Source organism: Narcine bancroftii, chromosome 6, assembly GCF_036971445.1.
Source record: "Narcine bancroftii isolate sNarBan1 chromosome 6, sNarBan1.hap1, whole genome shotgun sequence".
Taxonomy (NCBI): Eukaryota; Metazoa; Chordata; class Chondrichthyes; order Torpediniformes; family Narcinidae; genus Narcine; species Narcine bancroftii.
In genome coordinates this window covers 182,929,204-182,952,360 of record NC_091474.1, presented here as the reverse complement: position 1 = coordinate 182,952,360, position 23,157 = coordinate 182,929,204, and the positions used below count along the sequence as shown (strand labels likewise).

The 23,157-nt window shown below is 37.0% G+C and overlaps 1 protein-coding gene across 3 annotated transcripts in view; it reads left to right on the top strand.

The window, feature by feature from the left end:
- Positions 1 to 23,157, top strand: part of trdn (triadin) — a 512,395-nt gene that overhangs the window by 406,158 nt on the left and 83,080 nt on the right. For all 3 annotated transcript variants that reach the window (XM_069886892.1, XM_069886891.1, XM_069886893.1), the window contains 9 exons: positions 7,336 to 7,386; positions 9,067 to 9,111; positions 15,181 to 15,201; positions 16,343 to 16,387; positions 17,245 to 17,265; positions 18,869 to 18,913; positions 20,281 to 20,301; positions 21,925 to 21,969; positions 22,652 to 22,672. In XM_069886892.1, coding sequence (XP_069742993.1) covers positions 7,336 to 7,386; positions 9,067 to 9,111; positions 15,181 to 15,201; positions 16,343 to 16,387; positions 17,245 to 17,265; positions 18,869 to 18,913; positions 20,281 to 20,301; positions 21,925 to 21,969; positions 22,652 to 22,672 — 315 coding nt within the window. The remainder of the gene's footprint in view (positions 1 to 7,335; positions 7,387 to 9,066; positions 9,112 to 15,180; positions 15,202 to 16,342; positions 16,388 to 17,244; positions 17,266 to 18,868; positions 18,914 to 20,280; positions 20,302 to 21,924; positions 21,970 to 22,651; positions 22,673 to 23,157) is intronic.

The window sequence follows — 23,157 nt, the reverse complement described above, 5'->3', positions numbered from 1 at the left end:
ATATACCTTAATTTCGGAGTGTTATCTTTCAAAGTGTGAGCTGCGATATCCCAAATTTCCATCTCTTTAATCCAGCAAATCAAACACTGTGGGTGGTATTTTATGTAGTTTTAATTGGTTGATAGAAAGGATAAACATTTTGCATAGCTTTGCCACAAAACTTTTATAATGGTAAATAACAAACCATTTACTGTACCATGATACTCATATATATATTTAGTGATAAAAAAGATATTTAAAATAATAAAAAATTATTTAAAGAGATACAAAAAATCAAAGAAAATTTCTCATGCTCACACTTCCTTCACATTCCTTGTGGAATGAGCAAATGCTTAGCCTGGTGGATATTATGACATATTACATTAGTCACTATGGTAACATTACAAACAATAGTTCTTTGAAAGAGACAGGCACAGAATTAACTAAGAATCAAAAACACAAGGTTTTAACCTTTACTTTCCAGCCCCTAATTATTATAATAGCTAATATATAATAATTCCTATTACAGATAAACAAGTAAATATAGTAAGTATAAGTTTAGAAATCAAAACTCAGCTTCCTATAGAAGACAGATTTTAGTAATAGGTCTATTTGAGCAACTAGTCTTGGTTTTAATCTTCACTTGCCGAACAAAACCTTTCTTGTCTCGAACTGTATCCGCAATTTTCCCCAGCAACCAAGAATTTCTTGGTGAAGAATCATACATGATAATTACAATATCTCCACATACAAAATTGCATTTAAACCATTTTTGTCATTCTTGTGATACCGAAATATATTTTTGAATCCATCTTTTTCAAATAAATCTATATATGTAAATGGGATTTCATCAGGGGAAACTCTATCCTCTGGCAAATCCACCATTTGTTTTTGTGCAGGTTTAGCATTTGCACATCAACAATTAACACATTTTCATATAATTTTTTGATCAATATTGAAGTATCAAGTATCCTATATTTCTGGCATAGTTCTGATAACTTTTGATTACAACCACCCTGACCTGTTTTCTCATGTATATGTCGAACAATCAAATCAGAAATATGAAATTCCTTAGCTAATATAATTGGATATTTCACTTCTTCTGGCATTATTGCTTTTTCCAATCTTCCTCCTACTCTCAATTTATCATTTTCAAGAATAGGATTTAGCTTGTAAACATGACTTATTTTTATAACATTCAGATTCTTCTTCAATTTTGATGTCTCATTATCAAACACACTTTCTGACAAAAACAAATAATTTCCAATTCAGCATTCACCAACTCATCAACTGTTAGGTAACTGCTCTTTTAAGTCTTCATATTCTCTTTCTTGATGCAATTTAAAAGCATTTCTTTTAACCTAAGAATCCATACTACTGCCTTTTTCAATCTTCTGTGATGAAATCTGGTATAGTTTCATCCTATCCAAATTTTCTTTTGCACAATTATTGCAGAATTTTTTTAGCTATTAATACTACTGGTGCCAATATTCCCAATGGATTGTATATTGAACTTACGATTGAAAGAATACCTTTTATTGTTAAGGGCCATTCTTTCAAAACAATTTTGAATTTGAAAACATCAGATTGAACACACCATTGCACCCCTAGAATTCTTTCAACAGGTAGAATGTCACAATCCAAATCAAGATGCTTTATCTCCTTTGCTCTCTCTGGCTCAGGAATAACAAGCAACACATCTCGAATATTGCTAATCCATTTCATAAGGAAGAAACCTCCTTTATTACAGATGTTCTTGAACTCTTGACAAAGATCTATTTGCTTCTTTTTCTGTAACCACTGAAGTAAGACAATCATCAACATAGAAATTATTTCTGATGATACTTATAGATTGAGAATTAAATTACTCTTCATTTCCTGAGAGCAAAATTTGCACAACTCGGTGACGAAGTTGCTCCAAGTAGATGAACTGTCATTCTTTATTCAATCATGTCTTTACTGTAATCTCCATTAGGCCACCTCAACAATAGTAAAAAAAAAATCATGATCTTCTTATGGTACTTTTACTTGATGAAACATTGCTTCAATATCTGCAGCAATTACAAAAGGCTTTTTACAAAATCTTATCAGAACACCTATTAAAATATTGGTTAAGTCTGGACCTTGTAGAAGTTAAGAATTCAATGAAACTCCTTGAGATTATGCTCCACAATCAAATACTGTGCGAAATTTTCTCTTTTGTGGATGTATAACTCCATGATGAGGTAAATACCATTTTTTACCATCTTTATGTTCCAAGATATCTTCTGATAACTTTTCTACATAACCCTTGGTTATCATGTCCAACATGACAGTTGCATATTCCAAATGGAAGGAAGAATTTCTCTTGAATTTTCTCTTTAAATTCAACATACTCTGTTCAGTAATTATTTTATTAATTCGCACACAATTTTCTATTTTCTTCGAAGATAATGCTATACAGTAATGATCATCAACATGTTAAACAGAATTTGCAACTAAATCCAGAAACTGTTTGTCCTCCTTTAAAGGTCCTTGAATATCTGTGAGATATTCAGAAAAGTCGATTTTAAACTGTTGATCCCACAGATCATTCAGTTTCACAACTGAAATTTGGTTGACATTCATGTTCAATGTCTCCTGATCATTATTCATTTTTCCTCCTAATGGTCTGTTAACCGTTCATCCAAGCAGTGTTCTCACAGCATAAGGTCTGTCATTTTGACTCCTTATTTACTTCTAGAGGTTTGAGAGCCTTTTGTACATCTAATCTAACTAACTTCTCAATCTTGGTATCAGTCTTAGGTAAGCAAATATCTTTTAGATGAGCCCACTGTTTGATATCATCCTGAAATGGAATATTCTCCTTTTTTACAGGCATAGTCTTCTGAGTATATGCACTTGGAAGATCCCTAAATTCATTTCTATTCAATCTAGCAATCTGTTAACCTGAAACTGTATTAGTTTCCATGTTCCTTTCACCATTCGTCGTCTTCAATAACTTCTGTGATAATTTTCCATGAAGATTAATTTTTTTCATTAATTCAACAGTACAAAATGATATGGTACTTCCTGGATCAAGAAATGCAATATGAAGCTCCCTTTTTTAGCTTTAACCTGCATAGGAACTATTGAGAGGGCTTTGCCACCAGCCCTAGTAAGACTGTTTGAACCAAAGCTGAAACATCTTCTCTGACTGTCTTGATAGTCTTGTATTCAGATTGTTTGACTTACTTCTCAACTTAACTTTGTTGAGTGTGCAGTAACTTGGGATGTTTCAAACTGCATATATTACAACTGAGTTGCTTATGACAAGTTTTGCTGATGTGTCCTTTACACAAGCAACCAAAACATATTCCATTCTTCTTTTAAAAAAAAGTTAATTTCTCATCAAGTGATTTTCTTTTTTTTTAGTTTTTAATTTTTTTTTCTCCAATCGTGAACAACTTTCTAAAGCATGCTTATTTTTGCAATACAGGTTTCCTCAACAGTCTGATCTTTCTTTTCCTTTGTTTTCTTGTTCTTTCCTGTGCTTGTATCTGACACAGCAGTAACAAAGGCACTTCCCTTTGGTTTCTGTTGAGACAATGACATCGACTTCTTTACATCTTTAGGAATTATTGAAGTAACTTTAATATTTCCAAATACTGGTACAGTGTTAACATGCACATGCCATTCCAAAAAAATGTGCAACATTTTCAAAAGTGGCGTCCCTTCTGGGAAGCATCTTAACCTCTGCAACTTTGTTTCTCCATAAATCCTTCAGCTTATAAGGCAATTTGTTTATAATAATCGACAAATTAGCAAGCAAATTCAGCTCTTGCAAATGTTCACTACTTCCCATTGCATTACAGCATCCTCTCAGAAAGAGTGCATATGTTTGTAAAGCCTTCGTGTTCTCTAATTTGATCACTGACCAAGAAATAATCTTGTCTACGTGGGATCTTGCGATTTTATGTTCATTGCCATAATGATGTTGCAATAATTCTTTGGCCTTTTTAAAACCTTGTTCTGGATTCATATATTGGGAACTTTTGACTAACTCCTTCACCTGTCCTCCAATATACTGTTCCAAGCATACTAACTTTCGTTTTTAGTATTATTTTCAAAATGATGTTCAAAAGGTTTCATGAACATCAGATATTGTAATGGATCTCCATTAAAAACTGGAATTTCCTTCTTGGGTAAACCATATAAATGTTGCTGCACTAATATAGCAGAGATTTTGTTTTGTTTTGCTATGAAATATTATTGTCTTGTCCACCATGGTTTGTGACTGGTTGTCTTGAGGTGAATGAAGAAAACGGATCTTTAACTGGTGCCATAGGTGTATGACCTTGACTTGTAAAGTATGGCATTGGTGGTAATCCTTGGGTTGTAAGTGATGGCATTGATGGAGATCCTTGACTTGTAGCTGGTTCTCCAGCAACATGAAGAGACATCAATGATTGAGTATGATTAACTCGTAGGGTTGAATTTTTTTGAAATACCCTCCTTTCGGGAAGATCCTTATATTGTGCGCTCTGGACAGATTGAATGTCGCTAGCTCTTTCCATACATAGGATTGGTCATTGTCATTTGAGCACTAGCAGCGACACCTCTGGCTCCTTGCTCAATTTTTTTTTTTTCTTGTGGCTGCAGTACCCATGGTTCTGCTGGAAGGTTAGGTGCTAGCCCTTTGGGTATTTCACTTTGAGTGACAAATCTTGAAGAAGCTTGAGCTAATGCTTTCACTTTGGCCATATTCATAGTACATTGTTCCTCAAGCTCTAGTCTTTTCTTTTTTTCTATTCAATAATCTATTTTGTTCTTCACTAGCCATTCTAACTTCAGTTGCTGATTCTTGATTTGATCCTCAGTATCTTCTAAAGCATAACTTTTCTCCAACCACTGTTGTTGTGCATAGACAATAGCCAAGTCTGCTTCTGCCTTAGCATACATAGATAATATGCTTGAATCACACATAGCTGTTCTTGATCTAGATGCCTTTGAAGACTTTGAAGATCTTCCTGCACTTATAGCCTTGCAAATACTATCATAAGGATTTACATGAACTTTCAGATACCACTGATTAAGTCTCTATCTTCTGCATTTTGCTTAGTACAGCACCAAAGGGACTTTGCAACATACATTTATCTGTTCCAGTTCGACTAACATTTAAGCCAGTGAATGAGGCCTGCAGTGCTTTTACAGAGTCCTTTTCTTGCTTGATAGTTGAAGCTGCTGCTTCTTTGGCTACTGACTCCAATCTTCTGCCAAGCATTGTTGGTCCGTCTTGCTGGTTCAATGCATGATCAAACAGTTATTTGAGAGGACCTGCTTGCTCAAGGTCTTTAGCCCGACAAGACTTCTTATCCATCTTGGGTTCTTCACACCACAACTTGGCTTCTTCCCTGGCTTCACCTGGTTCCTGTTGGAACTGTAAATTAATTTTGTACCTTACTTGGTCCCTTTTGTATCTTATTTGCTGCTGGCTGAATTGTTTCTGTGGTTCTGCACACACATTTTCTTATCTTAAATGTTTATATTTACAAATGCATTTTCTGGACTTACTGCCAATTCTGCTACCAGAGCTGTGGCTTATCTTTTTCAAGGACACAGGTGTCTGGCCAGTCCTTTGGCTCAATTTCAAACTGTTCAATTCACAGACAGGTTTTCAAACTTTTGGAATATTCTGTTATTACACTGTGGATGCCTCTTGGCTTTAAACCAAGTTGTTAAAATTTTAGGAGCCTTTCTTCTGAATGAAGTTCATAATTAAATATTTCTTTGAATTAAAAATATAGACGACACTTTCCATATTCCAATACATCCTAATTTCAGAGTATCATCTTCTAAAGTGGGAGCTGTGATATCCCAAATTTCTCTCTTTAATCCAACAAATCAAACTCTGTGGCTTTTACTTTATGTAGTTTTAATTCATTGATAGAATGGATAAATATTTTGCATAGCTTTGCCACAAGACTTTCATAACAGTGAATAACAAAGCATTTACTGTATAATGATACAAAGATATATAGAGATACAAAATAGTGGTGGGGGGGAATAATACAAAAGGTATTTAAAGAGATACAAAAATTCAAAGAAAAATTTCTCATGTTCGCACTTCCTTCACATCTTATGGAATGAACAAGCACTTACACTGGCAGATATTATGATATATTACATCATAGTCACTATGATAACACTACAAACAATAGTTCTCTTAAAGAGACAGGCACAAAATTAACTAAGAATCAAAAGCACAAGGTTTTAACCTTTACAATCCCTGCCCTAACCGAATATTCACATAACATCCTTTTTAATTCAGACCCTAGTTTAGGCAGTGTTTGCAATTTCAGTTTCAAAGGTAACTCATTAAATAAATTCTTAATTAACTTATGAGTCATCCTGAGAATGTCTGTTTCACTCCAGTGCTGGGAAAGTTTTGAGATGTTATCTTGTGCGATGAACATTAAAGATTTGTAGAAGAGCATTTTTGTGTGCTCAATAAATGAATTTAATGTTTAAAATTAGACAATGAAAAGCAATGCAAAAGTCAGTCTTCATGCTATTGAATGTACTGAAAGTACAATGGCAAAATATAAGAGAATAATGAATCAGTTTTGAACTTTGTGCAATGGTTCAACAATCATTGAACTGTCCTTTTAATAAAAAAAATTACAGTGAATGCTGGAAGAACTCAAATGGCCTCATGGTGTCCATAAGAGTCAAAGATATATTATCGACATTTCAGACGTGAGCCCTTATTCAAGGTAAATTTAATAAAAAATTAAGGTAGCAGATGTAATTTGAAGAAAAATTAGGGGTGATGGAAGAAAATAATAGACCACATCTAATGAATAGCGAAGAAAGCATATTGCTGAGTCAAGTACAGGAGGCTAAGATAAATGATGTCTGAAATTATAGAAAATGTAATGCAACTGAGATTTGTAAGTGGCTGTTTTAAAAAGGTGTGGTGGGCATAATGAGTATTTCGTGCTCACTCATGCACCAAAATTGGATTTCCTTGGTGAGCAGGAATTTTAACAACTTCCATTGTCACCGTGCTTTTTTTCTGATAATGCAGACATAACCTCAGTTTGATGCTACACAAATAGAATTTCAGAGGAATTTTCTTGTTAATTTTCCACTTCTTGTGCCAAGTGAACTTAATTACACTTCTTATTCACCTGACTATGGCTATTTAAATAATTAAATTGGGCTTGCAGCCAAGATGCACAATTCATCGAACATTGTGGCTGATTTTATGCCAGGATATTGCCTGGTTCTTCCATGTGTAATAGTTTTAATTAAGATTATTATTCCTTGAGGGTACAGATGAAGAATATATATTTGTTACACAGTTATTAATAATTATTCTTCTATTATCCACAGAGCCAAGAAAACTAAAAATAGCAAAAGCAGCTCCAACAACTATGGCTAAAGGTAATATAGAAACTATTTTATGAGAAGTTATACATTCAATATTAACAGCTAATATTTTGGGTGAATATCAGGTTGATGATTTTTGTAAGAATTAAGAGCCACCAGCTTTCTGAAGCAGAAAGTTACTGTCCTTTGCATAATCCAATGAAATCTGATATACAGTAGATTCACCACCAAGGCTCCATGATTTGCCTATTTCTTGATACCTCTGTTATTTTGACCCATCTGTTTCTGGAACCCTCATCCATTTCTTTGTTACCTTCGGGTATCAAACAAATGGACACTACGAGACCGGTTGAGTTCCTCCAGAATTTACTGTTTGTTTTTATTAAAAGAGCAGTTCAGTGATTGTTTAACATTAACAAACAAAAAGAAGATGGTATTGGCAGAAGCAGAAACATGCAAGATGAGTTAAGCAGAAATGTAAAAGCCATTGACAGAGTTGTTACAATTAGGTTATGCATGAAAATAGTACTAATGATTCTGATCAATATTGTTGAGACTCTAGTGGGCAAAGGAGTTAAGGGTTATGGGGATAAGGCTGGAAAGGGGTACTGATGGTAGTGATCAGCCATGATCTGTAAAATGACGGTGCTGGCTCGACGGGCCAAAGGCCCTACTCCAGCTCCTATTGTCTATTGTAAATCCAGAAAGCTGAAATATTTTTGCATGCTGTAAAATTCAATTTCAATAAAAAATTAAGTTGAATGGAAAATTGGGGTCTTACTGCAAATCATGTGTTCCTCTGATCTGGATGAATATGCTCACATAGTGGTAGGATCATTGGAGTAGTATTGTAGAGGGAGGATTATTGATCTAGTGACATGAGTTCAAATCTCACTAACTTCATGTAGAATTTATATTCAGTTCATGAAAATTTAAAGCTGGGCTCAGACATGAAGACTTTAAAGCTATTAAATTAATAATCTATTTAGTTTATCCATGTCCTTTTTTCATAGTTTACCTATTTTTCCATAGTTTACCTATATTTGAAAGCACACTATATTGTTTGACTCTCAAATGGCCTGACAAAGCCATTCAATTTGGGGCAACAGGGATAGAAAATATTTGCTTTGTTGCTGACACACACACCAAAGTTTAAAAAAAAAATAAGAATACATAAAAGACTCATGGAAGAGCCCAAGCATACTCAAATATTACAGAATCATGGAATTGTTATGACGTGGAAAGAGCTCGTAAATTCATGGAGTCATACAGCACAGAAACAGGCTCTTCTGCCACCACATTTATACCAATCTTGTATCTATCTGTACTCATCCCATTTGCCTGTAATAGGTCTACAACTATCTAGTCCTTGGCTACCCTGTATTCAAGTGCTTTGCCTGAGTGTGTCTTAAATGTTGCAATTGTTCTGCTTCCAACAACTCTGGCAGTGAGTGGCAGATATCAACTACTCCCTGTGTGGAAACTGTTCCCTTTGCATCATTAAAATATCTGCAGATGTTGGAGATCTGAAAGTTGCAATATATGGGCAGAACCAATTTATTCAGGGACATTGCATTTGTTAATTTGTGCTGAAATAACACATTACAAGATAAATATCATCCCTGTGGTTTACTTTACACAGCCATGCAAGATAAATGTACACACATTTAGTAATATTTGCTGAATATTTATGAACAATATTGAAGCTAATTGAATTGTTCACCAAATGTTTAGAGGCTGAAACCATGAAGGAAGTGAAACCAAAGCATGCTCGGAAAGGTAAACAAAGATATGTTTAACCTTTGAAATACTAATCTGTACCTCTGATGTCCCAGCCTTTTCCTTCCATGACTAAAAGTACAGAACAACCAGCGTGTCTCAGAGGATGAAAGAGAATGACACTGATATTCTTAGGAAAAGAATTAGAATGGAGATGTGTCCAGTGACAATAAGACATAGTACCCGAAATAGGCTATTCAGCTCATCGAGACTGCTCTGCCATTTAGTCATAAGCTGATCTATTTTGCCATTCAGCTCCACTGCCCAGCCTTCTCCCCCTAACCTTTGATGCGGTAGATAATCGAGAACCTATTAATTTTTGCCTTAAATATACATAGTGACCTGGCCTCCACAACCGCCTGTGGCAAACAATTCCAGATTTACCATCCTCTGGCTGAAGAAATTCCTCCACATCTCTGTTCTAAGTTGTCACCTTTCAATCCTGAAGTTGTGCCTTCTTTGACTTTCCCATCATGGGAAACAACCTTTCTACATCCACTCTGTCCATGCCTTTCAACATTTGAAATGATTCCCCCCCCCCATTCTCCTAAATTCCAATAAATACAGGCCAAGAGCTGTCAAACACTCCTCATATGATATCCCTTTCATTCCTAGAACCATCCTTGTGAACCTCCTCTGAACCCTCTCCAACATCAGCACATTCTTTCTTAAATGAGGAGCCCAAAACTGCTCACAATACTTTGAGGTCTCACCACTTGTAAAGACTCAACATCACATCCCTGCTCTTACCATTTGTTCCTCTTGAACTGAATGTGCCAGCATTGCATTTGCCTCCTTCATCACTGACTCAACATGCATGTTTACCGTCAGGCTATCCTGCACAAGGATTCCCAGGTCCCTTTGCATCTAGCAATTTTCAAATTTCTCCCCATTTACAAAATAGACTGCCTACTTATTTTTTTAAGCCAAGTGCATGACTGTAAAATTTTGGCATGATATTTCATCTGCCCTTGCTCTAACCATTCTCCCAATCTATCTAAGTCCTTTTGCAGCCTCCTTGTTTCCTCAGCACTATTTGTTCCTCCACCTACCTTCAGATTTTTTTTAATTAAATTTTTTAATTTAGACATACAACACAGTTACTTTGGCCCACGAGCACGTGCCACTTTACTATACCCAATTAAGCTATAACCCCCCGATATATTTTGTAGATACTTCTTACAGCCAGTGAAGGATTTTAACCCCAGTTCAGATCACTGGTGCAGTAACAGCATTGAGCTACAACCCCCGGTACATTTTGTAGATACTTTTTACAGCCAGTGAAGGATTTTAACCCCAGTTCCGATCACTGGTGCAGTAACAGCATTGAGCTAACCGCCATGCTATAACCGTACTGCCCTATCTGCAAATTTGACCACAAAGCCATTGATTCCTGTTGGGCGCTACCAGTTGCCCCAATAATTACGGAGACAGAGACTGAGGGGAATGATGGACTTTATTATACAAGAGACTGCTGACCCGGGTCAAGGCTAGGGAAAATTAGGAGAAGGAGAGGGGACTCTACCTTTATGGCCTGGGTCACATGGGGGTGACCAGGGAGGAGTCAAGGAAAGGATGTCACCAGGAGAGCGGGCCAGCCAGTACACACAACCATATCACCACATTCACCCCCTCTTTTTTTAAATAGAACCCACTGGGAACAAACAGAGAACCAGGGATAGCAAACAACAATAACAACAAAAGATAGATGGGAAAGTGGACGCTCCCACTGACTAGAGATTTAGGTGCTGGCGGGGGACTCCCGAGGTGATGGGGTGTCCACTGCCTCCTAGGGGGGTAGATTCCTGGACTTCCAGCGGTAAGGCAGGTGGCTTGGACTCTAGGGTTGTGCTCTGGTGCTGCACGATCAGATCCACGGTGTGGTCAATGGCCGGCAAGGCAGTTTCAGGGTCCTTGGCCCTTGCCAGATCTCATATCGGCACAGTGTCCTCGTGCCAATCAGGGTACCTCACAAATGCATATTGGGGGTTGGCATATATTAGGTGCACTGCTTCAAATAGTGGATCTGTCTTATGGCCCCTGATGTGCTTCCATAGCAGAACCAGCCCTAGGGTTGCCAGCCAGGGAGGGATGGATGAACCATTCACCGATCTCCTAGGGAAAGCAAAGAGACGTTCATGCGGGGTGGTGTTAGTGCATAGCAACGACCAGATAGCGGGGAGAGCCATGAGAAATACATCCTGCCAGCCGAACACTAGCATGTTTTTGGACCTGAGGGCCAGGAGCACTGCCTTCCAGACAGTGCTGTTCTCCCTTTCCACCTGGCCATTACCCCTGGGGTTATAGATGGTGGTCCTGCTGGTGGCTATGCCTCTGGCCAGGAAGTACTGTCACAGCTCTTCACTCATGAATGAGGACCCCTGGTCACTATGAATATAGTTGGGGTACTCGAACAGGGTGAAGATGCTGTGCAGTGCTTTAATAACCGTCGTGGAGGTCATATCCAGGCAGGGAATAGCAAAGAGGAACCTGGAGAATTCGTCCACCACCATCAGGAAGTAGGCGTTCCTATTGGAGGTTGGGAGGGGGCCCTTGAAATTGACACTGAGTCATTCAAAAGGAGTGTGTGGCCTTAATGAGGTGTGCCTTTTCTGGCCAGTAGAACTGTGGCTTACACTCGGCGCAGATCTTGCAGCATCTGATCATGGACCGGATGTTCTCAACTGAAAATGGGAGGTTCCAAGTCTTAACAAAATGGTACAGCCTCATGACTCCGGGATGGCACAGATTATTGTGCAGGTTCTGGAGATGGTCGAAATGCGTGCAGGCGCACACCCCTTGGGATAGGGTGTCTGGGGGATCATTGAGTTAACCCGGCCGATACAAGATATCATAATTATAGGTAGACAACTCAATCCTCCACCTCAAAATCTTGTCACTGTTTAGTATTGAACATGAAGGCCACTGCCCTCTGATCAGTCAGCAGGGTAAACCTCTTACCGGCCAGGTAGTGCCGCACCACCACAACAATTGCTTGTGCCTCCTTCTTGATGGAGGAGTGACAAAGTTCAGGACCATACAGGGTGTGGGAGAAAAGTGCTACCGGCCTACCTGCCTGGTTCAGTGTGACAGCCAGTGCAAAGTCAGAGGCATCGCTCTCCACCTGGAAGGGAACGGATTCATTCATGGCATGCATCATGGCCTTAGCCATCTTTAGTCACACCAAAAAGCACCCGCAGGAAGTGGAATAGTTTTCCGTCGGCCTCGAATCCCGTGTAGATTCGATCGCTCAGATGGAGGGTGAGTTGATGGTAAGCCAACTTGAGGTCAATGGTCGAAAAAGACTCTGTATCGTGCAACCTTATTGACCAAGTAGGCTATCCAGGGTAGCGGGTACGCATCCAACTGGGTGAAACATGTAGACAACATCCACAGCCTTAGTCACCTCTGATCTGATGAAAAGCAGCCTGAACTTCCACCGATAATGGGAAAGTAGTGGATTTAATCAAGGGCTGGGCCTTATCGGCGTAGTTGGGATAGTAGGAAAACAACCCCAGGCACCTCTTCAACACTTTTATGGTGTTTAGGAGTGATAGCTCCATGAGGGGTCGCATGCAATCAGTGTCTGGAGCAATACCACAATGCTTCCAAGAAGGTCCAAGTGATCTGTATTGAAGACGCACTTGTCCTTATTGTATGTCAAGTTGAGGGACTTGGCTGTTCTCAAGAACTTGGCGAGATTAGCTTCGTGGTCCTGCTGGTTGTGGCCGCAGATGGTGACATTGTCAAGATATGGGAACATTGTCATCAGCTTGTGCTCCTCCACCATTCAGTCCATTACACTGTGAAAAGCAGAGACACCGTTAGTCACACCAAAAAGCACCCGCAGGAAGTGGAATAGTTTTCCGTCGGCCTCGAATCCCGTGTAGATTCAATCGCTCAGACGGAGGGTGAGTTGATGGTAAGCCAACTTGAGGTCAATGGTCGAAAAAGACTCTGTATCGTGCAACCTTATTGACCAAGTAGGTTATCCAGGGTAGCGGGTACGCATCCAACTGGGTGAAACATGTAGACAACATCCACAGACTTTCCTTCATCAACTTTTCTGGTAACCGCTTTGAAAAACTATAAAATTAGCTAAATGTTTACTATCCATGATCAGTCTTTGTCTTTCCAAATACTTGTATATGCAAACTCTTACCATAGCTTCTCCAATAACATACCCACTTCCAATGTCAGACTCACTGCCCTATAATTTCCCAGATTATTCTTAGAGCCTTTTTTATACAACAGAAGAACATGAGCTACCATCCATTCCTCTGGCACCTTACCCGTGGCTAAGGATATATTAAATAGATCTCAGGGGGTCTGCAATTTATACTCTAGCCTTCCTCAAGGACCAAGAGAATACCTTGTCAGGCCCTGGAGATTTATCCGCCTTTATTTGCTTTAAGAAAGAAATCACTGCCTCTTCATTAATCGGTATAAGTTTCATTGACCTCATTATTTGTTTGCCTCACTTTCATAGACTCTGTGTCAGTTTCCTAAGTAGGTACAGATGAAAAAATTCCATGCAAGATCCATCTCTTTTGGAAACCTACATAGCTGACCACTCTGCCCTTCAAGGGGACCAAATTTGTCACTTACTCTCCTGTGGGTTTTAGTATACCTGTAGAATCCCTGAGAATTTTTCCTCACCTTGTCTGATTTCTTTCTTCACTTTTGTCTTTTTATATTCCTTGAGTATTTTTTATATTCCTTGAGTACCTCATTTTCTCCCTGCTATACATCTCTCTCTTCTTCTTAACCAAATCCCCAATATTCTTCAAAAACCAATGTTTTCAATGCTGGTAACCTTGCCTTTAATCCTGGGAGGAACATACAAACTCTGTACTCTCACTGTAAGCCTTCCACTGACCTAGCACTTCTTTGCGATCAAACAACTGGTTCAAATCCATGCTTTCTTGATCCTTTCTCATTTCCTTAAAATTTCCCTTTCTCCAATTGAGAATCTCCTATGCTTATCCATAATCATCTGCAAACTAATGGCATTATAAATCACTGGACCCAAAGTGTTCACCTTTTCATACTTCTGTCACTTGTCCTGTCTCATTCCCTAATTGGAGATTTAGTATTGCATTCTCTCTCAAGTTGGTACCTCCATATATTGATTTCAAAAACTTTCCTGAACAGTATGTGAGCCCCAGTCAATTTGTCAAAAGTTAAAATCACCCACTATCATAACTTTCTGTTTCCCGTAGCTGTCTACTGTCTCTCTAGTATCGCTGACTATTGGGTGGTCCATTATACAATCCCATTAATGTGGTCATACCTTTCCCATTCCTCAATTCCACTCATATAGCTTCAGTTGACAAGCCCTGGCCTGTCTGAGCACTGTTGTGACATTTTCCCTGACTAGCACTGGCATCCTTCACCCCCCCCCCCCCCCACCCAACCCCATCATGTTTGAAACAATGGAACCCAGAATATTGAGATACCAGTTGCTTTTTCTGCAGCCCTTTCACTAATGGCCACAATGTCATAATTCCACACGCCAATTCACACTCCAAGCTTATCTGCCTTTCCTGCAATACTCTTTGCATTGCAATGAATGTACCTCAGAACATTATTCCCACCATGCACAACCTTTTGAATCTTGACTTTGTATGCATTCTTTACATATTCTTTTTCCACCCTCAATGCTCTGGCACTCTGCTTCCCATACCCCTGAAAATCTAGTTTAAATTCCCCCAAAACAGCACTAGCAAATCTCCTTGCAAGGATGTTAGTCCCTCTCTAATTAGGATAAGAATATAAATAATATGCAATGGGTAATTAAATGACATATGACTATTTTTGTTACTTTTTGTGTAAAGCATGAGAGATATAAACCAAGTACTTAAAATCGTATTAACCATCAACCAGAGTTGAAATTACCCTCATCTTATGAGATCATGGAGATGCTTTTCAATCATTCACCCAAGACAGATCTTTATCAAGTAAAGTACAAAACATGTATTGAACTAATTATTGACACCACAGTCATTCGGAAACCTCTTTTACAAAATGACTAAATCTTCATGTCATATTCTCATTATTTCCCAACAGCAGTACAGGCCAAAGTAAAAAGTAAGCGACTTCCATCAAAATTTTTGTCATATTGCTTGTAAAGTTCTTTTCTTGGAATTATGGCATTGTTAGTTTGCAAAAACTGGAAAACTTAATACTAGTGGTGCGAGGATCTATATAACAATATGTTTTTATAATTTGCTGATGCCATTTTGTCAATAGTTAGATATGAATCACATTTGAAATTCTCTCCAATGATATTTCTGCTTTTTTATATTTATACAATATCAGTAACAGACAATCAAATGTACCATTGTTTTGCTTCGGCCCAGGATTCCTGGGTTAGAAAGGGTTAAAAATTAACCTTAATTATGCATACTGAATATACAAGATGGGAGAATATGTGGACAATTCTACCTCAAATATGAAGTTCCATTTAACAGGTGAGAGGATAAATTTCTACCCGAATCCCAAATTATTCACTTCAGGTCTTTTGTTTTTAGTTTTAACATTAAAACATTCTTGAAGTCCTACTTAGAAAAATTTTTTTTCACATTTTAAAAATAAATAGATAGAAACCAGAGAGACTTCACCTTTTGCTTTCAAAATGCTGCACATCACTTTTAAAACACATATATTGACCTCTGAAAAATTCAATTTTTGTGGGTTGGCTTGTCAGTGGTTAAAAAAAAACTGGAGCACTTAAACAGGGTAGAAATGCAATGAGAAAGCGAAGAGGAATGTGATTGCATAAAAGAAAATGAACATCTTATCAAAATTGATCACGGGTATTTCAATCCAGAAACTGAGACACGTGACAGAAATTTTATTTTCAACCAAACAGTCAACAGTCTGGGTAGAAAACTGCCTGCAATATGATGGCATCACTTTGATGCGAAGTCCATTTCTTGGCAGGTTGCTGATCTTTTATTTAAATGTACATGGGGGTTGAACTAGTATGCACATCAAAATTGACTATGTCCTTAAAAGAAGCAGAGTTAATGCCAGCCTTTATTGCTGTGTCTAAATTATGGCAGGGTGCCTTTTCATTCTCCATGTTATTTACTACAATAGTGGTTGCCCCATTAAACTCTCTGCAAGGTGAATGTGCAAGTTGGGAGACTGACATCTGGTGTATATTTATATACTTTTAATGTAGAATTTTTGCTGTATCTAATTCAATTGTTTACTAAATGTTTAGAAGCTGATACTGTGAAGCAAATTAAACCAAAGCCAACAGAGAAAGGTAACCATAAAGTTAAAACAATGAGTAATTTATGTATATTTAGAACCTCACATGAAAACTTAAAAATTTGACAGCTTGTCAAATTGAGCATTATGCATTTTATTTTACATCTTCTTTTGGAAATCAATGTAGTGCACATTATTTATTTTTTTAAAAAACCCTTCAATTACATTGCTAATCGTGCAAAACAATTAATAGATTTCTAAATCCCCTAAATGATGGGTGCAAGCCAAATGAATTATTGGCATGCAACCCAAAACTAGAACAATTATTAGACCTTCCCCATGCAAAATAATTAATCTGTCGGAACACAAGTTTATTTAAATTAGACATATAGCATGGCAATAGGCCCTTCTGGCTCATGACCCTATGCCACCCAAATACCTCAATTATCCTACAACTCCCATATGTTTTGAAGGTTGGGAGGAAACTGTGCCACCCAAGAGAGGTAGACAGCACCAATTCATTTAATGAAACAAGCTACAGACTGCTGGTAGAGACACAGTAACCCACCATCAAAGCACAACTACTTTTTATTGCAAAGCGGCACGCTTCCCAATCATCGGTATTCATGATAATGGACTAAAACGTTTATCTCACTGTTGGATCGCCATTCATTCTGCAACACTCAACTGCCAATTTTGTTGCCCTTATGAAACCCAGACTATTGATTCCCTGTGTTTTTGCAATTGTGGAGTTTCCTGCATTACCTGATGTCTTCTCCTGTACTACAGATTTTGCAAAAATAGGTGTCTGCTCTGATCATAGCCAACCAAAAGGAAAATCTCTATGATTTTTAGGGTCGGTCTTTAAATGAAAAAAATAACCATTAACTCAGATTTCTTTTTATCAATTAGCAGAAAAGCTGAAAGTCACAAGTGAGTAACTTCTATGAAAATGTTATTCTTCTTTGCAATATCTTTTTGGTAAAGTACCAAAATCTTTGCAATATTTTTTTGTGTCAAGTACAATTAAATGTGTAAAGTTATTGAGATTTGTGAAACACTTATGTTCATTTTTTACACTAATATCTGTTTAAATTTCTCAATTATTAATAAGAGCTAAATAGTTTCTCACTCCCTGAATAAATAATAGTTAAATCTTTGTTTAAGGTGAATGTAAAATTACATTACTCCTGATATAAATGGAACTTCCTCTGTACCTGACCAAAACATTTAGCTTGGTTTATTGAGGGATAATTTTTGGAATGAGTTAGTGTTAAGATTATTGCCTGTGTACTTTTGAAAGATGAAATACATTAACCACACATGCTGCTTGTCAATGAAATAAAAACATAATGCACTGGAAGCATTCAAATGGCTAGGGAGAACTGGGAAAAAGGGACATGAATTAATGTTTCATGTCATCAGCTATCTATTCTACAGGGCTTGGTTTTTCATTGAGTATTGTCCATGAATTGCACATTAATTCTGAAAAGCTGATGCAGTTTACATATTTAATTTAGTTAATCAAACTTATAATGGTCAGAAGACCTTTTTTCTTTGTGTCTCATCCCATTCTTAGATTAAACCATTGTCATCATGCTATAACTTTGAGGAAACCAGTAATTCTGCACCCACCATCCAAGTGGGTTTTCCCTCTGACTTGAGGTGACCATCTTACAAGCATAGAACTGCTATTGCATGGAAAGAGCCAATAGTGTCTGAACCATCTTGCAGTGGGGCAATCCCATAAGTTCCATTTCCTCACTCTTTTCCTGATTCTCTCCAATACTTATCCAATGCCTTTTTGAATGCCCTGATTCATCTGTTTCCACAAGTCTATAGGCAGCAACTTGAAATCATAACTAATCTCTCTGTAAGCATCTGCTTGCATTTTTATATTCTCAATTTTAGATTTTTGCACCCAGTTCCTTGAACCTAATATGAACAAATACATGCCATCTAGTTACCTAGAGTCCACTGAACAGCTTTTTTTCAGGTGCCTGCCTTGACAGGAGAATTCAACAGGAAATGCCATGGAATGCAATAGGCAATCAACTGAATATGCTTTCCATGAATACGGCATAACTTGCTGACTTCCTCCAACACTTTTGTATACTGATCTCATCTGAATTCATCTCCATTGGAGATTTTTACTGGCCTTTAAATTAGCAGTGAAAGAGTGTGGCTGACAGCCTTTTTTGCAGATATTATTATTTCCATTTTATGCAATATACACAGACAATGAATATATCTTTGTTATTTTATGTATTTATGTAAATTTTATAATGTTACATGTAACTTTTAACATCTGTGGAGAGAGAAACAGTTAGTATTTCCAACTAATGACCTTTCATCAGAACTTCTATCAGACATTTCCTTAATTTTGAAATGGTAACTATTTTTATCTCCTTTCTGGTTATAAACATTTTCCATTTTTATTTCAAATTTCCAGAAACAGTAGTTTAATGTAATATATATCATTTGATTGATATCCATCTACATGTATGATTAATACTGAATCTAATCTAATCTTTAGAGGCAGAATCCGTGAAGCAAGTGATCCAAAAACCTGCAGAGAAAGGTGACGTGGAAATTAAATTATTGATGCTTATGTGCATCAATATAGCACTTACAGCACTTTTTTTGTCAAAACTGTAACTACTGTGTGTCTCGGGATGGCTATGTTATCATGTCTAGCACACCCAGTTTACTTCTTTTGAAGTGGAGGAACATCAATATAGAATTAAATTTAATTGAATTATTTATTTTCACCTATGCTGGGATTCAGTAAAAACTGTTTTTCATGCTATCCAGGAAAGTTAGCCCATTCTTAAGTATGATATGCAGTATCAAAGAGAAGTACAAATTAGAGTGTTACAAGGGATAAATGTTCAGTTAAAAAATTAGCAAGGGCATTATCATTACCAACTATTTTCATCAGCTTCATTGGTGACCTTCCTTCCAACGTGCTTTTAGAAGTACTTGATGCTGAATGTACAATTAGTGTTCAATTTCATTTAAAAATTCTCAGAAAATGAAGCAATCCAGGCCTACATGGAGCAAGAACTGCACTGGTTTCAGGCATGGACTGATAAATAAAAAGTGCACCAAAAGTGCCAGATATTGCCCATCTCCAACTACCCATCCTTGACACACAAAGCACTATCATTCTCAATTACCTGACCATCAACACCTTGATGAAAAACTAATTCAACCACCCACTTAAATACTTTGATGAAGTGGAGATCAGTTGTCATGTCATTTGTATCAAATGACTTCCCTCTTTACGCCAGCTGCAAGGCCCATATGGAGAGTGATGAAATAATTCCTAATTGCTTACACGAGTGCATTGCCAAACAAGTTCAAGAAACTCAATTCTGACTAGAAAAAGTAGTGGCTCATTTGATTTGCATCCCATCCACCATCCTGTGTATTTAACTGTTCCATTACCAATGCACTGTTGCAGCAGTATGTACTATCTACAAATTGCACTACAACTACCCAGAGCTTTTTCAAAATCCTCCGTCCTCTCTCCCCAGGAAGAAAAGAAGATTTCAGGTGCATGTGAACAGCAGTATCTGCAGATTCCCCTCCAAGCTGCACACTTGGAAATATATTGCCAGAATTCCTTCAGGATCATTAGGTTTGAATCCTGGTGCTCCCTCCCCAGCTATCTGTGAGAATTCCTTCATTTGAAAGACTACAGTGGTTCAAGCAGTGAGTCTCACCACAACCTTCTTCAGGCAATTAGGAATCAGCAATAAACATTGTCCTGTCCAGAGATTAACATATTCTGGAAAAAAATAATTTAAAAACAATGTATATTTTAGAAACATTGACTGATTTCATTTCTGATTGCAGAAGGACGCATCAGTAGTAGGGAACTGTCCCTTTTAAAAATGTTGTTTGACTCTTACCTCAGTTCTTCATTATTTTGTTTCTAAACAGCAAAAAGATCAAAAGTAACAAGTGAGTGGCTTTATTTTATTTTTATTTTTGTTTGCTGTTGAGTTTGCTTTTGGCAATGAAATGAGTACATGAGTTTTCAACTTATGTTTTGTTCCCTAAATGAATGATAGAATTAAAAGAGAATTGTTCTCTTCTCTATACAAGGCTTAGCATTTTAACGAAGAATTGTTGAAGTTTTGTATAGTACACCTTTAACTTTGGGATGTTACAAATTGTAAAAGCATGTTGTAGTCAATACCAGTTTAAAAGTAACCTCTTCATCTAGACTCAACCACACAAAATTTCAAACAATTGTTTATTTTTATTAAAATATTTTACCTTGTATCTTGTGTGTATGGGAGCATTTGATAAGATTAAATTAATCTTGTAAATCCACATCCTTGATTTTTCTGCATGTTGCATTAGAAAGGGAAAGGTATTTTCACAATGCTGGCCACTAACCATAAAATAAGATGGCAAAACTATTTGTTGCATCCTGATCTAACACTGGACAAGGCAAATCGTCGACTGTCAGATTGCCCTTCAAAAATTGTTGCATGCCTAACACTCCATCTTGGCCTGTTGAGAATGATTATTGGAGCAAAACTTTGTTAATTACATTTAATTTATTTTAAATAATAATTTAAATAAGTAAGTAGTCTGTATATTTCACATGAAGTTTATATTTCAGTTCTTTAAATAAAGTAGACTGAGTAAATATGGAAATGTGTGCTCGGTTTATATGACCATCAGTTCACAGAATATTTTTTTTCAACAGTACTCCAAAGACAAAATAGGAAGAATAAATTCACGATTCCATCTCTTAAAAATGCAATGCAATTTAATTAATCATTGCCATTAGTCAAGGGAAGAATATGAATTTTTCTTCGATTCATGATTTCTATCCATTTTCTTCATAGTGATAGCATTCTGCTGGGAAGGACACAATCCCTCCATCTCTTATATCAGGACCTCCAAGGCATCTGAATATTCACATTCTGATATACAGAAAATATTTGGTTTTTTTTTCCCCGCGGAATTGATCATGAAGGCATTACCAAACATGAACACTTTTTAAAAATGGCAAACAATGCATGAGCAGGATCTGCCTCACTAGATTTCCTGCTGAGAAGCAAACATCCATTACCCAGCAGCTTAAGCCTACTTTCTTCGCCTTGAAATATGATTAAATGGAAGAGGTTGAAAGAAGATAACATTGCAAATTTACTGTGTGTGCCTTCATTCAATTTGCTCACCCATATCAATGCTATGAAATAATTTTTTACTATCCATGTTTTGTTGGCATTGAAATGGCTTTTACCATAATCATAAAAAGATTAGCACTGGAGATGGACTAACTTAACCTGACCTGGCTTGGAAGAATAATGGACTTCTTTGTATGTAGTCATGTGAATTAAGACTATATTCCTCTGTCTAGTATGCTTCCTGTCCTTGCAATCATACATAATTAATTGGGAATGTGGGGGCGTGCAGGTAATGTGTTACTGCCTTGTTTTTGTGTGCAAACCGGAATGTGTAAAAGAAAAGAAAAATAATATGAGATATTAGAGCATTTTAAATGGACTAATACTTGATTAATATTCATGTTCAATTAAGCAAATGAATTGTTCTTTTAATGCTCAGAATCAGAAACAGTAAAGCAAATGAAACCAAAATCTACAGAAAAAGGTAACAAAAACTTTAATATTGACATCTGGTGGTAACTTTACAGCACTGCCTCTTTTAATACTAAATGATAAAATTGGAAGTATATTCTTGGGACAGATTAGTAGATACCACTTTCTGAATTTCAACATTTTGCAACTCACATCAATAAATAGAAAACAAAGCAGAAACATGCAGTTAAGATCTTGTAACTTTCATTTGTGAACTTTAGCAGATTTAAATAGTCACAATCATTGAATGTCTGGGCCATATTTATAACAGGCATATGTGTTAATGGCCTTATGTGATCATTAAACTATGTTTGTCATGTGAATGGATAAATTTACTAGTGAGAAGAATGATAGGTTGTTGATATCACTTCTAGCCATAGTTGAAAAACAAGTCCACTGGTAACTGGAAGAGCAACGGACTTTTTTGTATGTAGTCAAGTGAATTAAGACTATATTCCTCTGTCTAGTATGCTTCCTGTCCTTGCAATCATACATAATTAACTGGGAATGTGGGGGTGTGCAGGTAATGTTACTGCCTTGTTTTTGTGCGCAAACCGGAATGTGTAAAAGAAAAGAAAAATAAGATGAGATATTACAGCATTTTAAATGGACTAATACTTGGTTAATATTCATTCTTTCTCTAAATATTTTTGCTTATTAAACTTAACTTTTACCATAATTTCTCTCCTAAACAGCAGTAAAGCGTGAAGTAACAAGTGAGTTGTTTTCATAGTTTAAAGGTGTTATTCTTGTTGCAAAAATGTTTCAATGGAAGGGAAGTATTTTACCTAGAGCTGGGTGACTAGTGGAGCACTGCAAGGATCTGTTCTGGGATCTCTGTTTTTTAAGATCTTTATAAATGACCTGGATGAAGAAGCGGAAGGATAGGTCAGTACGTTTGTGGATGGCATGAAGGTAGGAGGAGTTGTGGCTGGAGCTAAAGGTTGTTGAAGTTTATAACGTGATATAGAGAGGATGCAGAGTTGGGCAGAAAAGTGGCAGATGAAGTTCAATCGGATAGGTATGAAGTGATGCATTTTGGAAGGATAAACCAGAGAAGGCTAAGTACAGGGTTAATGGTTGGTTAATTAAGAGTATGGATGAACAAAGAAATCTTGGAGTTCAAATTCACACATCCCTCAAGGTTGTCGCACAGGATGGTAGGATAATTAAGAATGCCTTTGAGATGCTGGGATTCATT